Genomic DNA, 19007 nt, shown 5'->3' on the forward strand with positions numbered 1-19007 from the left:
TTTTGTTTTCATTGCATTTTGGAAAATATCCCAACTTTTCTGGAAATGGGGTTTGTAAAAAAAAAAGAGTAGGTTACTCAGCCTCTGATACAGTGTCTGCTCCAACCCTCAGCTGAATCAGAATGATCTTACAACTCAGCTCCATTTACCCGCTTCACTTCCCCATTACCGTATCCCCAACAACAATCTGCAGATCCTGGAAATCTGAAATAAATGACCTGCTGAAAACATTCAGCAAGTCGGGCAGTATCTGGGAGGGCGAAACAGAGCTAATGAATCAGGTCAGTGCCCGGTCACCAGACTTTTGCTTTTGATGGATTTTCCACTGTGGTCATTGCAACAGTGGTGGAGAGGGGAGTGATCCCATTGTAGGATGGAGATTACCGAGTCCAGAGAAAACACATCAACTCCTCTTTGCCCAGAAGTAGACCATAAGACATTGGGGCAGAATTAGGGCATTGAGTCTTCTCCACCATTCAATCATGGTGCCTTTTGCCCCTCCTCAGCCCCACTCCTCGGCCTTCTCCCTGTAACCTTTGATGCCGTGTTGAATCAAGAACCTATCAAACTCTACCTTAAACACACCTGACCCGGCCACCACAGCTGCCCGTGATAATACACAAATTCAGCACCCTCTGGCTAAAGAGATTTCTCTGCACCTTTGCTTTAAATGGACACCCCTCTATCCTTGGGTTAAGTCCTTTCAGTCCTAGACCCCTCTATCATAGAGAACATCCCTTCCACATCTACTCTGTCTAGACCTTTCAACATTCAAAATCTAAAAGAGCAACTAAAAGAATCATTAGAAGAAAAAGGATGAAATATGAAAGCAAGCTCGCAAATAATATCAAAGTAGATAGTAAAAGGTTTTCCAAGTATGTAAACATTAAAAGAGAGATGAGAGTGGTTATAGGACTGCTAGAAGATGAGGCAGGAGAAATAATAAGGGGGACAAGGAGATTTCAGATGAACTAAATGAGTATTTTGCGTCTCTCTTCACTGTGGAAGACACTAGCAGTGTGCCAGATGTTGAAGGGTGTGAGGGAAGAGAAGTGAGAGCAGTTATTATTACAAGGGAGGAAGAGCTAAGGGTATGTAAGTAATGCGGTCCAGATGAACTGCACCCTTGGGTTCTGAAAGAGGTAGTGGTAGAGATTGTTGAGGCATTAGTAATGATCTTTCAAAAATCATTGGACTCTGGCATGGTGCCAGAGGACTGGAAAATTACAAATGTCACTCCACTCTTTAAGAAAGGAGGAAGGCAGCAGAAAGGAAATTATAGACCAGTTAGCCTGACCTCAGTGGTTGGGAAGATGTTGGAGTCAGTTGTTAAGAATGAGGTTATGGAGTACTTGGTGACACTGGACAAGTTAGGACTAAGTCAGCATGGTTTCCTTAAGGGAAAATCTTGCCAGAAGAACCTGTTGGAATTCTTTGAGGGGATTACAAGGAATTACAAGTATGGTAGGTAAAGGGGATGCAGTGGATTTTGTATATTTGGACTTTCATACAGCGTTTGATATAGTGCCTTGCATAGCATCACAGGAAAGATACTAGCATGGTTAGAGCATTGGCCGATTGGTAGGAGGCAGTGAGTGGGAATAAAAGCATTCTTTTTTGGTTGTCTGCCAGTGACTTGTGGTGTTGCGTAGGTGTTGGTGATGGGACCACTCCTTTTTATGTTCTATATCAATGATTTAGATGATGGAATAGATGGCTTTGTTGCCAAGTTTGCAGATGATATGAAGATTGGTGGAGAGGCAGGTAGTGTTGAGGCAATAGGAAGGCTGCAGAAGGACTTGGACAGACCAGGAGAATGGGCAAGAAAGTGGCAAATGAAATACAATGTTAAGTAATGGTCATGCACTTTGGTAGAAGAAGTAAATGTGCAGACTATTTTCTAAACGGGGAGAAAATCCAAAAATCTGAAATGCAGAAGGACTTTGAAGTACTTATACAGAAAACCCTAAAGGTTAACTTGCAGGTTGAGTCAGTGGTGAGGAAGGCAAATGCCATGTTAGTATTCATTTCTAGAGGGCTAGAATACAAGAGCAGGGATGTGATGCTGAGGCTTTATAAGGCACTGGTGAGGCCTCACCTTGAGTATTGTGAACAGTTTTGGGCCCCTCATCTTAGAAAAGATGTGCTGACTTTGGAGAGGGTTCAGAAGAGGTTCACAAGGATGATTCTGGGAATGAAAGGGTTATCACATGAGCAACATTTGATAGCTTTACGTCTGTACTTGCTGGAATTTAGAAGGATGGGGGTCTGTGGTCCACATCCCAGCTACAGTTGGCAGGTATAACTGCCATCAGGGTCCTTTTACCCTTGCAGTTTCTTAACTCAACCCACAAGGATACAATGTCTTCCGATCATATGTCACATCTTTCTACTGATTTGATGCCATTCTTTACCAGCAGAGCCACACCACCCCCAACCCCCGCCTATTTTCCTATCCCTCCGATACAACGTGTAACCTTGGACATTCGACTACAACCATCCTTCAGCCATAATGGCCACAACATCATACCTGACAATATGGAGTAGTGCCACAAGATCATCCACCTGATTTCTCATACTCCACACATTGAGATACAACACCTTGAGTACCGTAATTGCTATCCTTTTTGATTCTGCATCCCTAACGCACTGATACTCACCCTGCTGGCTGCAATTTTGTCCCATCATCTGCCTGCTTTTCCTGACAGTCTGATTGCATGCTTTTTTTTAACCATCTCTCCTATCCTGAGTCCCTTCACTCCGGTTCCTACCCCCTGCCAAATCAGTTTAAACCCTCCCCAGCAGCTCTAACAAACCTGCCCGAGAGAATATTGATCTCCCTCGGGTTCAGGTGCATCCCGTCACTTTTGTACAGGTCATTCCTCCCCCGAGAAGAGATCCCAGTGATCCGAGAACCTGAAGCTCTGCCCCCTGCACCAGCTTCTCTGCCAAATCATCCTGTTTCTACCCTGACTGGCACGTGGCACAGATAGCAATCCACAAATGACTATCCTGGAGGTCCTGTTTCTCAGCTTTCTGCCTAGCACTCCAAATTCTCTCTTCAGGTCCTCATTGCTTTTCCTTCCCATCGCCATTGGTACCAAGAATGTACCGAGACCTCTGGCTGCTCCGCCTCCCTCTCCAAAATGCCGTGGATGCGATCTGAGAAAGCGCACTGTGAGGAATCAAAATAATGTCCCCGAGATTTTGGACCTTTGGGAAACCTGCAGGATGAATGTAAAAATGAGGGGAAGTCTCAGTATAATTTTGAAATGACCAATCTAGCTGCATACTATCTTCTCTTCAGGCCATGCTCTCTTCTTGCTGCTGCCATCGGGAAGGAGGTGCAGGAGCTTTAGGTCCCACACCCCCAGGCTCAGGAACAGTTATTACCCCTCAACCATCAGGCTCCTGATCCAGCGTGGATAACTTCACTCACCTCAACTCCAAACTAATTACACAGCCTATGGACTCATGTTCTCAGTATTATTTGTTTATCTATTTAAATATTTTTACGTGCACAGTTTGTCTTCTTTTGCACGTTGGTTGTCAGTCTTGGTCTGTGTGTAGATTTTCATTGATCCTTTTGTATTTCTTTGTTCTACTGTGAATGCCTGTAGTGTTGGCTCATGGCCAAGTGGTTAAGGTGGCAGTCTAGTGATCTGAAGGTTGCTAGTTCGAGCCTCAGCTGAGACAGCGTGTTGTATCCTTGAGCAAGGCATCTAACCACACTTAACAACGATACCAAGCTGTATTGGCCTAGTGCCCTTCCCTTGGATAACATCGGTGGCAACTGCCAGTCTTCCATACAACCCTGCCCAGGCCTCAGTCAACATCGAAAATCGATGGCCAGCCGAAGAAGAAGAAGAATGCCTGTAAGAAAATGAACCCCAAAGCTGTACATGGTGACATATGCATACTTTGATAATAAATTTACATTGCCCTTTGTGTTTTGTTCCCCTTTCTGCTGTTCTACAGCTGAGGTGGGTAGGTGTGAGTTACTTATAACTAACCTGTGGGTATTAAAGAGTTAATACTCAGCTCAGTCTCTGTTTTAGGAAAGCCATGTTGTTGTAGTGTGTAATATGACTTCTAAATTTCTCAAGCAACAAGACCAATACATTAAACTAACATTGATAACTGAATCAATCAGCACCAGATCCTGGGCACTTTACAGTCCATCGTAAGACCATAAGACATAGGAGCAGAATTGGACCATTTGGCCCATCGAACCTGTTCCACCATTTCATCATGGCTGATCCAATTTTCCTCTCAGCCCCAATCTCCTGCCTTCTCCCTGTATCCCTTCATGCCCTGACCAATCAAGGATCTATCAACCTCTGCCTCAAATATACATAAAGACGGCCTCCACAGCTGCCTGTGGCAAAGAATTCCACAGATTCACCACTCTCTGGCTAAAGAAATGCCCCCCTCATCTTCATTCTAAAAGGATGCCCCTCTATTCTGAGGCTGTGTCCTCCGGTCTTAGACTCTCCCACCATAGGAAACATCCTCTCCACATCCACTCTATCGGGGCCTTCAACCATTCAATAGGTTTCAATGAGGTCACCCCTCATTCTTTTGAATTCCAGTGAATACAGGCCCAGAGCCATCAAACAATCTTCATATGACAAGCCATTCCATCCTGGAATCATTTTCGTGAATCTCCTTTGAACCCTCTCCAGTTTCAGCACAACCTTTCTAAGATAAGGGGCCCAAAACTGCTCACAATCTCCAAGTGAGGCCTCACCAGTGCTTTATAAAGTCTCAACTTTATGCCCTTGCTTTTATATTCCAGTCATCTTTCTTTGCATGTGCAACGAAATAATAATATTTATTTTTAACCATAGTGTAGGATTTCAACTTAAATAGCTACGGCCCATTGGGAGGCCAATGACTCAGGATTAATGGGACTGTAGCCCAGAGTTATGCTTTATACACCTTATCAGCTCTCCAGTTTGTGAGCCCGATTGTCTGAGTTAAATGGCTATGGGCTTGAGCCAGAGGTTCTGTCTACAGTGGCCTCGTACCAAGGGAAAGCTATGCTGGTGCAGGTGCTGATAGGAAGATGAAGCATCCGGCTGAAAGGATGGGTGAATGTTAAAGTTCCCGGAGTATGATGAAGAGAGTGGAAATTTCCACAGCTGCCATGGCCAACTCTCGATCAAATAATCAAAAACACACCTCGGTCACGTTTCTGCGTGTTGTTGATCCAGACCAGCTTCATATTTTCATTTAGATGGTCCATGAAGCTCCAAACGTGGTGTTTGGGGCTCAGGAGCATTGATATGTTATTGAATAAATTGCGGTCTTCAGTTACTGGATTAATTAATATTTATATAATATTTAAATGTCCTTTCAGGTATTCACTCCCTTCCTGTGGGGTACGTACATTGTATTTACCTGCTAGCTTTGTCGTACGTGCTGGAAACATACTGAAAAAATGCACATTTGCGTCAAATCAAATCAGCGAGGATTGTGCTACCCGGCCCACAAGAGGCATCACACTTCCAGCGCCAACATAGCATGCCCACAGCTCACTAACCCTGACCGTACGTCCTTGGAGAGTGGGAGGAACCGGCCATAGGGAGAAGGCAGAAATTCCTTACAGGAAGCGGCAGGAATCGCACCCTGATCTTACAGCTGCCTGCTGTAGAAGTGAGCTGGCCGCTTCGCTACTGTGCCACCCCACGGTGGAAAGAACTAGCAAACTCTGTGGTGTAATGTTTTGCCACTCCCTGTGATGTAACACTGCTCCGCCACGTCAATGTTCTGGCTCAACCTCTAAGCCAAAAGGATGTCTCAGCTGCAGTACAACTGGTCATTCATTGCACAGCATCACTGCTGCGTTACCTCCATGGTGGGGGGGGGGGGGGCAGATCGTAAACTAAATACGTCATCATACCACAAGGTTAGTCAGGAGAGTCTTCGACCACAAGAGATTTTGTAGATGCAGGAGATCTTGAGCATCAGACACAAAATGCTGGAGGGACTCAGCAGGTCAGACAGCATCTACGGAGGGGAATGAACAGTCGACGTTTCAGGCCCAGACCCTTCTCCAGGGGCAGTCGTCAGCATAAGGTGGCGGGGTACACAACATGCAGAAGGAGCTCAGCAAGCCAGGCAGCACACAAGACGCCCTCTCCCCACCTTTTCAGTCTGGCTTCTTCCCCCCTTCCCTTTTGGCCCTGATAAAGGGTCTCAGACAGAAACAACCAGTTATCCCCTCTATAGACTCTGCCAGACTTGCTGAATTCCACCAACATTTTGTGTGCGTGTTACATGGGAATCTGTAAGCCACAGGGAGATTTGGTAACTGCAGAAGTATTCACAATCACAGAGAAAGCCACAGCATCTGTTACACACGCTGACATTAGCATAAGAGACCAATTTAGCCCCAGTAGTAACCCATTCCCAGCTTACCCTAAACCAATGCCTAAATCTGATGGTGTGTGAAAATGCCCTTTGGTCATCTGAGGCAAAGGATAGGGAGAAGGTTAGAAGTGGTAATAAGTACTGTGAAGAAATACACTGGACATTGTCCAATGGCTCAAATGGACAACTGACCTTACACTCAGGTGGCCCGAGTTATCAGGGACCTTTTCATTCATACTTTCCTCTTGAACATGTAGTGTTCTACTTTCAAGAACTTTAAATGATTCTCAAACCGTGTTAGAGGTCTCACAAGAGACAGCTACCGATGGCATTTGTAGTTCTAAACTGAACAGAAGACAACGTGATATCAACCTACTCACCTTTACCAAGCGGTGGCAAATTTTCATCCGGATCCGTTTCTTCTGGAATCTTCGGTTTTTTAGGCTTTGCTGTGAAATATAAAACAAGGTGTTACTCTCAGATACCCCTGATCTTCAGAGCCGAGTACAGTACTCTGTGTACCCACTTGTACCCATTCCGAAGTGTCCAGTCCATACCCTAACCATGAAGTCCAAGCACCCAGTATATGACACAAAACACCTGCTCAGATTTCCTTTGGATTTTTTTAACCCCCATTGCAGGCACAAACTCCCTGCAGTCAGCGTGGCATTGTAAGCATTGAGCGTGAATGGAGAACAAAGCCCAGCCAGAGTTTATCTTCATCTGATGGGGTTTCCAAAATGAATTCATGAATAGCAATCAGAAATGGAAACTTTGGCTGATACCAATCACTTCCAACCCACTGCCGCACTTACGTATAACGACAATAAAGATCACTCAATTCAAAATTCCCTCCTGAACAGGTTGACTCTGCCCTTCAGGTGAAACTGCAGCACACATAATGAGCTGATTCTGACTGGATTACTGTTGTCCTTTTCTCAGGGACACAGTGCATGCTGAAGTTTCACGCTGGCAATAATTTGCCGATATGCTACTTTGAAAGCTTTCAATCATCACAAATAGTCACCATTTCTCTCCCCAGAACGTCGGTAAATCCATTCCTTCTGATGTATATCCACGCTATCTAAAGCTGTCTCATCAACATTATGAATTCACCTTCCTGCTTTCTCTTATCCTTATGTCTCAATGTGTGTACTCCTGGAAAGGCAGCTGACAGCTTACCCCATGCTTGCTTTCCAACTTCACCTGATCATCTTGTGAACCACCCTCATTCACACCACGCCTTTTCCCATTGTGCAGTACACCTATCACTCTCAAATGTAATTCTGGCCCAAATGAGATGTTTACCACTGGGATCAAGTCTTGGGTCTGTGATGCTTTTGATCTACTTATTTTCTCTGACTTGACTTGAGTTTGAAAATGCTCTCGTGGCCTGCCTGTCCCAATGAGAGCTGGACCCCACCTATCACCTGCCAGCTCATGTTCCACCCTTTCTGCTACCTGTTTACACTGGGGTTCTCCCCTCTTTCCTCCAGACCCCACCGAAGGTCTTGATCTACAACAACTCCATAGATTGCTGCCTGACCAGCTGAGTTCCACCAGCAATTTTTGTTTGTCGATAAGACTTTTCACTATACAGCGTTAAGAAATTCGCCGTCATGTGGTTGACGTCCAACTCTACACCAGACAGGCACATTTCATCTTCTAATCCGTTTGAAAACTAACTTATTCTACTCAGCTCCCCTCTTTCCTTGACGGTTCCTTTTGCATACACATGTTCTCTTTGCTCAGGAGTTATTTTCATTTCTACCCCTCTCCTTTCTTTTTTTTAATTGCTCTTCAAAACCCAATTCTTTGATTAACCCGTGGTCATCTCCCTCAGTATCTCTTTATGTGCTTTGGGTTGGACTAGTGACGGAGAAGAGCTCTGGGACACCTTTAGTGTATTAAAGGTGCTGCATAAATGTAAGCAGTTGTTGTTGGTGGGAACCGCCCTTAATGGCAGAATATATGCTGTGAGATAGGATCAAAGTAACGGCAGGGAATTCTCTGTGGGACAGAGTTTTGGGCCGTTCAACAAAAAGGTTTGAGATAAATGCATCCTAAGTTTTGGGGAGTGGGGTAAGAAGAGGCAAAAATAATTGGAGGGAATGCCTCTAATAGGATTTAAGTGAAAATGCAAGGTGAAAGAGGGTGCTGATAAGATGCAAAACAACAGGTATATCGGGCAGGAGAAAGGAAGTGTGGATTGTAACAAAAAACAGAAAGAGCTGGAAATGCCCATGATCTGAAAACTCTAAACTGAATGCTGAGGCCAAAACAAACTAGACGATGGGATGCCACTGAAATAAGATCGTTTCAAACACTGAAACAAGGTCACCTTAGCAAGGGGTGATGTATAAGGTACTACACAATCGCTGTGTAACCAGGAGGCTGTTAGACACATGGTCACGCAGGGAACGGAGAAACATGAATCATGCACAGGGAGAAAGAGATTCAGTTTAATTTGGCATTGTGTTCAGCACAGACATCATGGGCCAAAAGGCCTGTACTATGCTGTTCTGTATTCTGTATTCTACATTCAACCATACAACATGCAACATGAAGCTTAGAATGGAGACCACCCCTTCCCTCTCCTTTCCCTTGCGCACAATTACATTATTGTTCTGGGATTTCTGACTGCTGTTATTCATTCACTTTATTTTGGACCAGGAATTATTTCTCTTTTAATTCCCCAACGATTACTGCAAGTCATAAACCCCATCCATAGACACAGAGCCAGACCTCCATCAAAGATACTGGAGCCCAGCAACGAGATTTAAAGTCAGAGGAGCCAGTTCCCTTCTTTTCCTTTTAACTCACATTCATTTGTATTTCTTCACACTAGAACAGACAAAGCCAGTTACATATCTGCGCACCTTATAATCTGAGTCACAAAAGAGTCCTTTAACTTGCGTTATTCAAAGGAATCTTTTTCCTCATTATAATTTGAATTCTTTGATTACTATTTTAATAGAAGGGTTTGGACCCAAGCTTTCTGTCTGCAGGAGGTTACATAAACTTGTCCTGGAATTGGTAATTACAATGTGATAACGGTGGTTTCTCTGACACCCAGATATATTGGGAAATGGAACACTGCACCATGCTTTTGAAAATATTTTATCTCTATGAAGATGGTTTTAAAAAACATCAGAGCAAAAAAAAAAGTTGAGTAATAAGATACTCCAGGGATATTGAGTATTATATTGAGTAATTATTGAGTATTATATTGAGTAATAAGATACTCCAGGGATATGAACTGATGGTCAACAAGATTATTTAAATTGGGACAGGCAGTCACCAAAATCACCCGATGTGCTCTTTATTTTAGTAGCAGTACAGCATCTCAACTTCACTCAACTTGCTCCATCACTGAACGGTTCCCACAACCTAAGAATTCGCTTTCAAGGTCTCTTCATCTCATGATCTCAATTTTTTTCCTTCCCTGGTTGTTTGTTTCACTTATTTATTTACCTGCCCATTCATTTATCCATTTATTTATTTAGCTAGTTAGCTCTCTGCTTATTTATTATTCATTCACCTGATTGATTTATCTATCGATTCATTCATTCATCCAATTTATTTACTTATTTGCTTATTTATTCATTTATTGATTGTTATTATTATTATTGCCTTTTTTTCTTTCTTTATGTATTTGCACACTGGTTGTCGGCCCTGCTGGTGGGGTCTTCTGTTGATTCTGTTACGGCTATTGGATTTATTGAGTATGCCCACCAGAAAATGGACTGAAAGGTTGTACATGATGACGTGTGCATACTTTGAAAGTACATTTACTTTGAACTTCAAAATAAAAAACATACCAATGGTAGCACATCTTCCTTGTTTTTGTCATATTCTTTGCCCAATGGGATTAGAACAATTTATCAGTGTTACTGTGGTTAACGCTAACTTGGTTAGCCTTTTGTAGCAAGTCATTGGAACACAAGGCAGGTTCGAGTCTTAGATCCCCATGGGACACACCTGAACTTAGTTCTGATTAGTTCAGCTTTCAAGCTACAGATAGACAAAGCCAGAGCTGGAATGAAATACTGAATACTAGAAATACTCAGCAGGTCAGGCAGCAACTGTGGGAAGAGAATCAAATGTAATGTTTCAGGTCAAAGATCCTTTGTCAGAATTGCTGAGTGTTTCCAGCATCTTGCTGATACAAACGTTTGTATTTCAGTTTCCCAACATCTCTGTATTATTTTGGTTTTCATGTGTTTGAACTTTTGTGCTTAATTTGAACTTCTTAGTCGCAACAAAAATATACTTGTGTGGAAAAACAGCGCATCCATTTATTGGCCTGAGATTGGCTGTTGGGCTAATGTACGAGATACAGCTGCCAATTTTTTTTTCTTCCAGTCTAACTTTAGTAGATTCTGATTGCTACGCTTGAAGCTGGCCAGATTAGAAGCTAGCAGAGAGATTGAAATAAACTTCGGTTGAAAAGGCATGCATTTAAGGCAGGGGTTCCTAAGCATTTTAATGCCATGGACCCTTACCATTAACTGAGGGGTCCATGGTCCCCAGGTTGGGAACCCCAGGTTTAAAGTTAAGAGTGGTAGGTTCAAAGGAGATGTGTGGGGTAAGTTTTTTTACACTAAGAATGGCGTGCGCCTGAAATGCTCTGCTCAGGGTGGTGGTGGAGACAGATATGATGGAGCTGTTTAAAAGACTCTTAGATAGGCATGTGGATGTGCAGAGAATGTAAGGATGTGGACATTGAGTAGGCAGGACAGTTTAGTTATTTGAGCTTTTAATGACTATAAGACCATAAGACATAGGAGCAGAATTAGGCCATTCAGCCCATCAAGTCTGCTCTGCCACTCCATCATGGCTGAACCTGGATCCCACTCAATTCCATACACCTGTCCTCCCGCCATATCCTTTGATGCCCTGACTGATCAGGAAACGATCAACTTCTGCCTTAAATATACCCAAGGACTTGGCCTCCAACACAGTCTGTGGCAAAGCATTCCAGAGATTCACTACTCTCTGGTTAAAAAGATTCCTCCTTACCCCTGTTCTAAAAGTTCACCCCTCAATTTCGAGGATGTACCCTCTAGTTCTGTATACCCCCACCATAGGAAACTCCTTTCTAGTCCTTTCAACGTTCAGTAGATTTCAATGAAATCCACCCCCTCCCCACCTTGCATTCTTCTCAATTCCAGTGAGAACAGGCCCAAAGCTGCCAAACGCCCCTCATATGTTAACCCCTTCATCCCTGGAATCATCTTCATGAACCTCCTCTGGACTCTGTTCAATGACAACACATCCTTTCTGAGATATTGTGCCCAAGACTATTGACGATACTCCAGTGCGCCCTGACTAGTGTCTTATAAAGGCTCAGCATTATCTCCTTGTTTTTACTTTCTATTCTTCTCGAAATAAATGGCAACATTGCATTTGCCTTCTTTAGCGCAGAATCAACCTGTAAATTAACCTTCTGGGAGTCTTGCACGAGGCCTCCTAAGTCCCTCTGCACCTCTGATGCTTGAACCCTCTCCCCATTCAAATAGTCCGCACTAGTTTAATAACTCGTTTAATGAGTTCAGCGCAACAACATGGGTTGAAGGACCCATTCCTGTGCTATAGTGCTCTGTGTTCTGTAACTGTGCCTTGTATCATTCAGGTTGTTGGAAAGCCTGGTGTGTAGGAGCGGTGGGTAAGGGGCAGCCATGTTGCTGCCTCTGATGTTGTTCCTGGTTTTTCAGTAAACACTGACGAAATGAGGAAAGTCACTGCACATTCTCAAGTGTTTCAAATCTCAGAACTCATGAAATGAAATGGAAGTTAATCATTTAATAACCTTTGTCATTTTACGCACTACTGAACCCCAATAAGTGATATAATTACAGGCAAACATGTTTGTTAGGGGTAGTGAACTTAACCAGTCGCTTATCATCCAGATAGCCAAGTTCAACTTTAATCCTTTCAGCTGAGGAATTTAAACAAAGTTAAAAATAACTGCTCTTTAGTAATGAGGACTACAAAAACTGCCAAATTGTTTCAAAAACCCATCGAATTCACAAGCCCTATAGAGGAGTAATCTATGGTTCTTACTTGGTCTGATCTAAAAGATGCGCACACACATCTTTTGCACGAGTCCAGTCTCATGCTCCTCTGCAGTGTCCTGTCAGGCACTTCTGTCCAGAGTAATAAATAAAGGCTTTGCCAATAAATAAAAGTGCTCCCTGCAGCAGCAGATACCTACATTCTTTCCGAGGCTTTTCCTCCCATAGATCTTCATAGTCGTATAATTCGTCAGGTCCGTATTCTGTAGGAGGCACTGCAAAAACACACAGAGTTCAGCTTTTCCAGCTGCCCGCTGACGCAGCGTGAGAAATGCATTCTAGTATCTTTCTCTGACCTTCAGAATGGGATTGTTACACTCTCACCTTAAAGAGAGTCACTACCACTCCATCCTATCCTGTCTCCAACCAAATCCAGCTCAGGTCTTCTTTAATTTTTGATAAGCATACATCATCGAAATTTAGATTGCCTCTCATTGTGGCATATGTTTCCTTGTTAATGATAAAAGTATTACAACTGCCTTCAGAATGATTAGCTCAGTGCATGAACAAGATTTGGTCCAGATCAGAAACCATTGTGGGCTGAGTGCCCTTGAACTTCTTTGCATGCGTAACTACATTTATGTAGAAAATGGTCTGCATAATTGAGTCAGTGAGAAGTTGCTCATCTAATTTTAGAGAGCTACAGTTGGCGGATGCTTTACGTTTTGGTATCCATACAAAGGTTGATGAATTAAATATCTGAGTGTGTTTACTTCAGAGGCCATTGGATATATTGGCTAGATCTGACTTGGCGTTCTTTCTTTCAGGACCTGGATCTTGCAGGCAAAAACAGCACTTATTGCCTACCCTTCCAGTGCTTTTGAGTGGCATTGAGCATCTGCTTTTGGCTGGCACGCATGCTCAGGGTGGAAGTGACCCGGTGGAGAGGGCACCTGGGCATCAGTATGACTCTGGAGGCTTCTCCAGTCCTGAAGGAAGGTCTCAGCCTGAAACTTCGACTGTGAATTCATTTCTATAGACACTGTCTGACCTGCTGGATTCCTCCAGCTATTTGTGTGTGTTACTCTGGATTTCCATCATCTGCAGAGTCTCTTTGCGTTTATGTTGTTGAACGTCTACAGACCTTCAGATGAGGGGACTCCCACTCTGCTATCAGTGAGGTAGTGCCAGGAGTTATACCGACATTGAGGACGGACTGGAGGAGGACGTACACGTGGTGGTGTTTTCTTTCTGTCTGCTGCCCTTACCCTTGTTGGTGGTGGACCTCAATCAGAATACAATCTGAGAAAAACAGTTCATACCCTCACCGTCCTGTAAAATTCTGAGACGTCAAGGAAATATAATAGAACTTCTCATGTCACAACTCGTACCATGTGACACCTTCCATTCAGATAAAGGGATATGCATTATAAGAAAATAAAAGTGCAAATTATCAGAGAATACTTACATGTTTCTCCATCCCAAGGCTTTTCCTCCCATATATCTTCATAGTCATACGTCTCACTAGGAGTAGTTTCGCCAGGTGGTACTGAAAGATGGATATTTCATTACAGAGTATCCCTCTTCCAAACTCACCAACACTGAGGCCATCACCACATCCAATCAACTTGACACCCATGTCCCAAAGGAGGAGCTATTCCAAGCTCTACCACAACAAGTGAAAGAGATTCAACCATGTTCTCAATGCATCATTGGAGAAAGTCCAGCTCCCTTCCCATTGCCTCATGGAATCCCAGACGCATTAAAACCGTGGGGTGAGGGTTAACACTGCTACTAAGAACCTTCTTTGGGAACAAGCAGAAGCCCAATGTAAATGGCGGATGGAGCTCAACAGCTCGCCAACTACCCCACCAGACCACTGCAATTATCCATCACTAAACTCTTATCCCACCACAAGGAGTGGCTGGAGCCTCCAGATCAGCCTCATTGGCCACCTCATAGCTAAGAGAACTGCAATGGAAGTTGGTTATCCTCCGTCCTGGGGAAGAGCCTCAGAAATGAAGACCTGCGCTACAACAGAGAGGCAGCGGCCTGTTGGTTAGCATAATTGCTTTACTGGGGCAGCGATCACTGATCGGGGTTTATCTAAGGAGTTTGTGCACTCGTGGGCTTCCTCCAGATGCTCTGATTTCCTCCCAAATTCCAAAGACATACAGGTTAGTAAGTTGTCGGCATGCTGGAGGTGGACTGAAATAGTGACGCAAGTGACTCATTTCACTGAATATTTGGATGTACGTGGGACAAATAACACCCGATCTTTATCTTTATAGGTGGAGCTCACTGGCACAGGTTTCAGTTAGCAGGGTTCACAGCTCTGTTACTGGAAGGTAAGGTTTATTTGAAACGTACCAACGACCAACACAGTCCAAGGATCGTGCTGGGGGAGCCCAACAAGTGTCACCATGCTTCCAGCACCAACACAGCATGCCAAAACTTACTAACCCTTAGGGGTCAATGTTCCCTCTAAGGTGTTTGTGTGTTAGCGTGCACACATCTTTTGCTACTAACGCCTAAAGAATTTAAACTGCGCACAGAAGGTTGTACCCTCTATCTCGTTGGCACAGTACATATATTTCACAGTCACACAAAATCACATTTCCTTTTCTGGTTTCTGATGCGGACAGTGTTGACAACGTGGAGTTTGTGATGATTTGTCTGCAGATTTTAGAGCTGGCTTATTTATACTGTTTTTATTGAAGAAATTATTGATTCAATATGTCGAATTCTGGGTGTGAAGCACAAAAAGAACTGCCAGTTCATTTAAAGCAGAATGGCTTAATGAAACAATAGAAACCTTTACGTCAAAAGCTCATGAGGCCAGGAACATGCAGCTATGAGAGATCTTTATGTACAATAGAGAAACTGGTGTTAGCTGTGTGTACTGTCACGATGCAAAAGTTGCTGGAGAATTTGCAAGTGGGAAGAGGTGGAGTGATATTCAGAAACTTGACTTTTTAAAGCGTAATTTAGCAAGCAAATCACATATGGTCGGTGTGCAAAAACTCCAGCGAGTAAATCCTTCATTACCCGCTGCTACGTATGTTTTGTGAAAGTGCAGGTGAATGAGAGCAAAAACGATCAAACCCAGAGGAGATCAAAGTTGTTATTGATGGTTTTGCTATAATGAATGCCTCTATATATAAAATTCAGTGTGCACATGTTGTTGTCACTAGGCAAAAAAATTGCACAGCACAAGATTTTTGTGCCACTGGTCATTACAAATCAGAGGGAACACGGTTTGGGATGTGGGAGGAAAGACACATGGTCTCTGAGAGAATGTCCTTTCAGACAGCGGCGGGAATTGAACCCTGATTGCTGGTGATGTAAAGCGTTACTCTAACCCCTCAGCTAGCTTGCCACCCCTAATTACATTAATTACTTCTCCACTCAGGTCTGAATGTCTCAGCTTCCGTTACAGCAACACACCCAAAATGCTGGAGGGACTCAACATGCCAGGCAGACCTGAGTCCTGATGGAGGGTCTCGGCCTGAAACGTTGACTGTTTGTTCTTATCCGTACATGCTGCCTGACCCTGCTGAGCTTCTCCAGCACGTTGTGTGTGTGTTGCTTTGGATTTCCAGCATCTGCAGATTTTCTCGTTTTTCACTTTCAATTAAAATTCAGTGAATAAACCAGGAGCGAACTGCAGGAATGAAATCTAAAATTAAAATCATCTAAGCATTGGAAAAGCACTGGAAGCTATTCAGCATCTATATAAAAAACACATTTAGTTTGACATTCTCTTGAAAGTTCTACCAAGCCTTTAACTTGTTATTTTTTCTAATGCTGACCAAGCCTCGTACTTTCACCATTCTTAGTTTTTATTTCATTCTCTCCGATTAATTGTCGCCTTTACATTTAACTGATTTTAAGTCACTGACAGTAATCAAGTCTTTGCTCTAGTAAAGGTCGCTGTTTGGGTGGGAGGGGTAGTTGTGCACACTGTCACACTGTAAGTATTTAAAATGTCTGAATGAGTCATTGTGTATTGACAGCCCATGAATTTCTCTGGAAAAATTTTTGCAAGAGACGTAGAACAGGCATCTCATTTCCTCTCATCTGCTTTACACTTTCACACAACTTTACAATTAACCTCACAATGAGAATGTTAAATAGCTTCAACTTGGTGATTATGTTCTCCACTCTTCTGGTCTTGTGAAAGCTCACAGGCTGTGAATGTAAACTCGGTTCAGGTGGGACCTTTACAAAGATCTGGTTTGTGTCGTATTAGGAAGACAAGTCCAGGAGGTGATTGGGTGCTTAAACTAAAACATTCAATTTCTCAGAGTCATAGAGAAGTACGGAACAGAAACAGGCCCTTTGGCCCATCTAGACCATTCTGAAACCACTTAAACTGCCTACTGCCATCGAACTGCACCTGGACCACAGCCCTCCCTACCCCTACCATCCAAACTTCCCTTAAACATTGAAATCGAGCTCCACTTGTACTGGCAGCTGATTTCACGCTCTCGCAATCCTCTGAGTGAAGAAGTTTCCCCTCATGTTCCCCTCAAATTTTTCACCTTTCACCCTTAACCCACGACCTCTGGTTGTAGTCCCACCCATCCTCAGTGGAAAAAGCCTGCTTGTGTTTACCCATCTATACCCCTCATAATTTGGTATACCTCTGTCAAATCTCCCCTCAGTCTGCCGAAGGGTTTCGACCTGAAACGCCGACTGTCCTCCTCCCATAGATGCTGCCCTGCCTGCTGAGTTCCTCCAGCATTTTGTGTGCGTGTGTTGCTCCTCTCAATCTGCTAAGTCCTAAAGAATACAGTCCTAACCTATTCAATTTTTCCACGTGACTCAGGTCCTCCAGATCCGGCAACATCATTGTAAGTTTTCCCTTCTTGGACGATATCAAATAACATTCTGCCTGCATTACCTTGTCCATTACCTCCAAATCCTGTCCTGCATCACCCAGCGGCGGTGGTGAAAATCCATGGGCTTCTGGTTGTGGTGTTCCCACAGCCGTTTGGAAGGAGAGTGGGATTTAGACCATGTTGATAAAGAAATGGTTATTTACTTCCAGTTGAGAAAGGGATGTGACCGAGAGGGGGACGTGCGTGGGTTGGTCTTCCCATGTGCCTGTTACCCTTATCCTTCTCAGTAGTAGATGTAGTTGGTTTGGGAGGTGCAGCTGGAATAGTCAAGGAGAGATAGCCTTCTGTAGACGGTCTGCAGAGCTTCCACAGTGCATCATTAGGAAGAGAAAGATCATCAAATGATGGGTGAGATACTAGTCCAGTGGATTGCTTCGTCCTAGAAGGTGGTGAACTCTCTGAGTGTTGTCTGAGTTTCTTCCATCCAGGCATGTGGGCAATGTTCCCTTGCATTCTTGACTTTGGTCACGTACGTGGAGGAAAGGCTTTGGGAGGTGCGAAGACGCGCATCGCCCGCGGCAGGATACCCAGTCTCTGACCTCCTCTTGCAGCCGCTGTACATCTGCAGCTGCTCAGAATGCCCGCGGTGACCAGCCCAGGCGATTTGGTCGCAGTGGGCAATGTGTGGTTTCAGCTTGTGTGGAGAGGCAGAAGGGAAAGGAACGGCTTTGTTGTTATAATGCCTGAAATATCACAAGGTGTTGGTGGGATCGCATGCTGTTCCAGTATGTAGGAAGGATGTCATTAAGATGGAAAGGCTGCAGTAAAGATTCACAAGGATGTTGGGACTGGAGGCTTTGAGCTACAAGTATAAGTTGTTACTGTTTGGCCTGGCTCAAAGGAGGCTGAGTGGCAACATTAGAGTGTTTATGAAATCAGGAGTGGAATAGATAAAAGATGTGTAATCACTGCCTCTTTCCCAGAGTAGGGGAGTTTAAAACTGCAGGGAGAAAGTCTAAAGTGGAAAGGGAAAGACTTCAAGGAGACCTGAGGGGTAACAGAGGGTGGTAGGTGTGTGGAATCAGCTGCCAGAGGAAGCTATAGAACCAGGTACACAATTCCTTTATCTCCACCTCCCCCCCATTTATACTGGCATCATCTCCCTTCCTTTCCAGTCCTGAAGAAGGGTCTCCGCCCGAAACATCGACTGTTTGTTCATTTCCATGGATGTTACCCGGCCTGTTGAGATTGAGTGTGTGTGTGTGTGTGTGTGTGTGTGTGTGTGTGTGTGTGTGTGTGTGTGTGTGTGTGTGTGTGTGTGTGTGTGTGTGTGTGTGTGTGTGTGTGTGTGTGTGTGTGTGTGTGTGTGTGTTAAGACAAAGGAGCAGAAGTCAGCCATTTGGCCCATCGAGTCTGCTCCACCATTTCATCATGAGTTGATCCAATCTCCCCTTTAGTCCCATTCCCCCACCTTCTCACCATAACCTTTGATGCCCTGACTACTCAGATACTTATCAATCTCTGCCTTAAATACACCCAATGACTTGGCCTCCACTGCCGCCCGTGGCAACAAATTCCACAGATTCACCACCCTCTGGCTAAAATTTTTTTTTCACATCTCTGTTCTGAATGGGCGCCCTGCAATCCTCAAGTCATGTCCTCTCGTACTAGACTCCCCCAGCATGGGAAACAACTTTGCCACATCCACTCTGTCCATGCCTTTCAACATTTGAAATGTTTCTATGAGGTCCCCCCTCATTCTTCTAAACTC

The 19007-nt window shown here is 44.0% G+C and overlaps 1 protein-coding gene across 1 annotated transcript in view; it reads right to left on the bottom strand.

The window, feature by feature from the left end:
* The window catches only part of LOC140733656 (inactive carboxypeptidase-like protein X2), a 117570-nt gene that overhangs the window by 57832 nt on the left and 40731 nt on the right, over positions 1–19007 (bottom strand). Inside the window, exons 8-10 of the mRNA XM_073057283.1 lie at positions 13861–13941; positions 12593–12667; positions 6756–6824 (exon numbers count right to left, since the gene is read on the bottom strand). Of these exons, the coding sequence (XP_072913384.1) occupies positions 6756–6824; positions 12593–12667; positions 13861–13941 (225 nt within the window). The remainder of the gene's footprint in view (positions 1–6755; positions 6825–12592; positions 12668–13860; positions 13942–19007) is intronic.

The sequence above is a fragment of the Hemitrygon akajei genome, chromosome 1 (assembly GCF_048418815.1).
Source record: "Hemitrygon akajei chromosome 1, sHemAka1.3, whole genome shotgun sequence".
NCBI lineage: Eukaryota > Metazoa > Chordata > Chondrichthyes > Myliobatiformes > Dasyatidae > Hemitrygon > Hemitrygon akajei.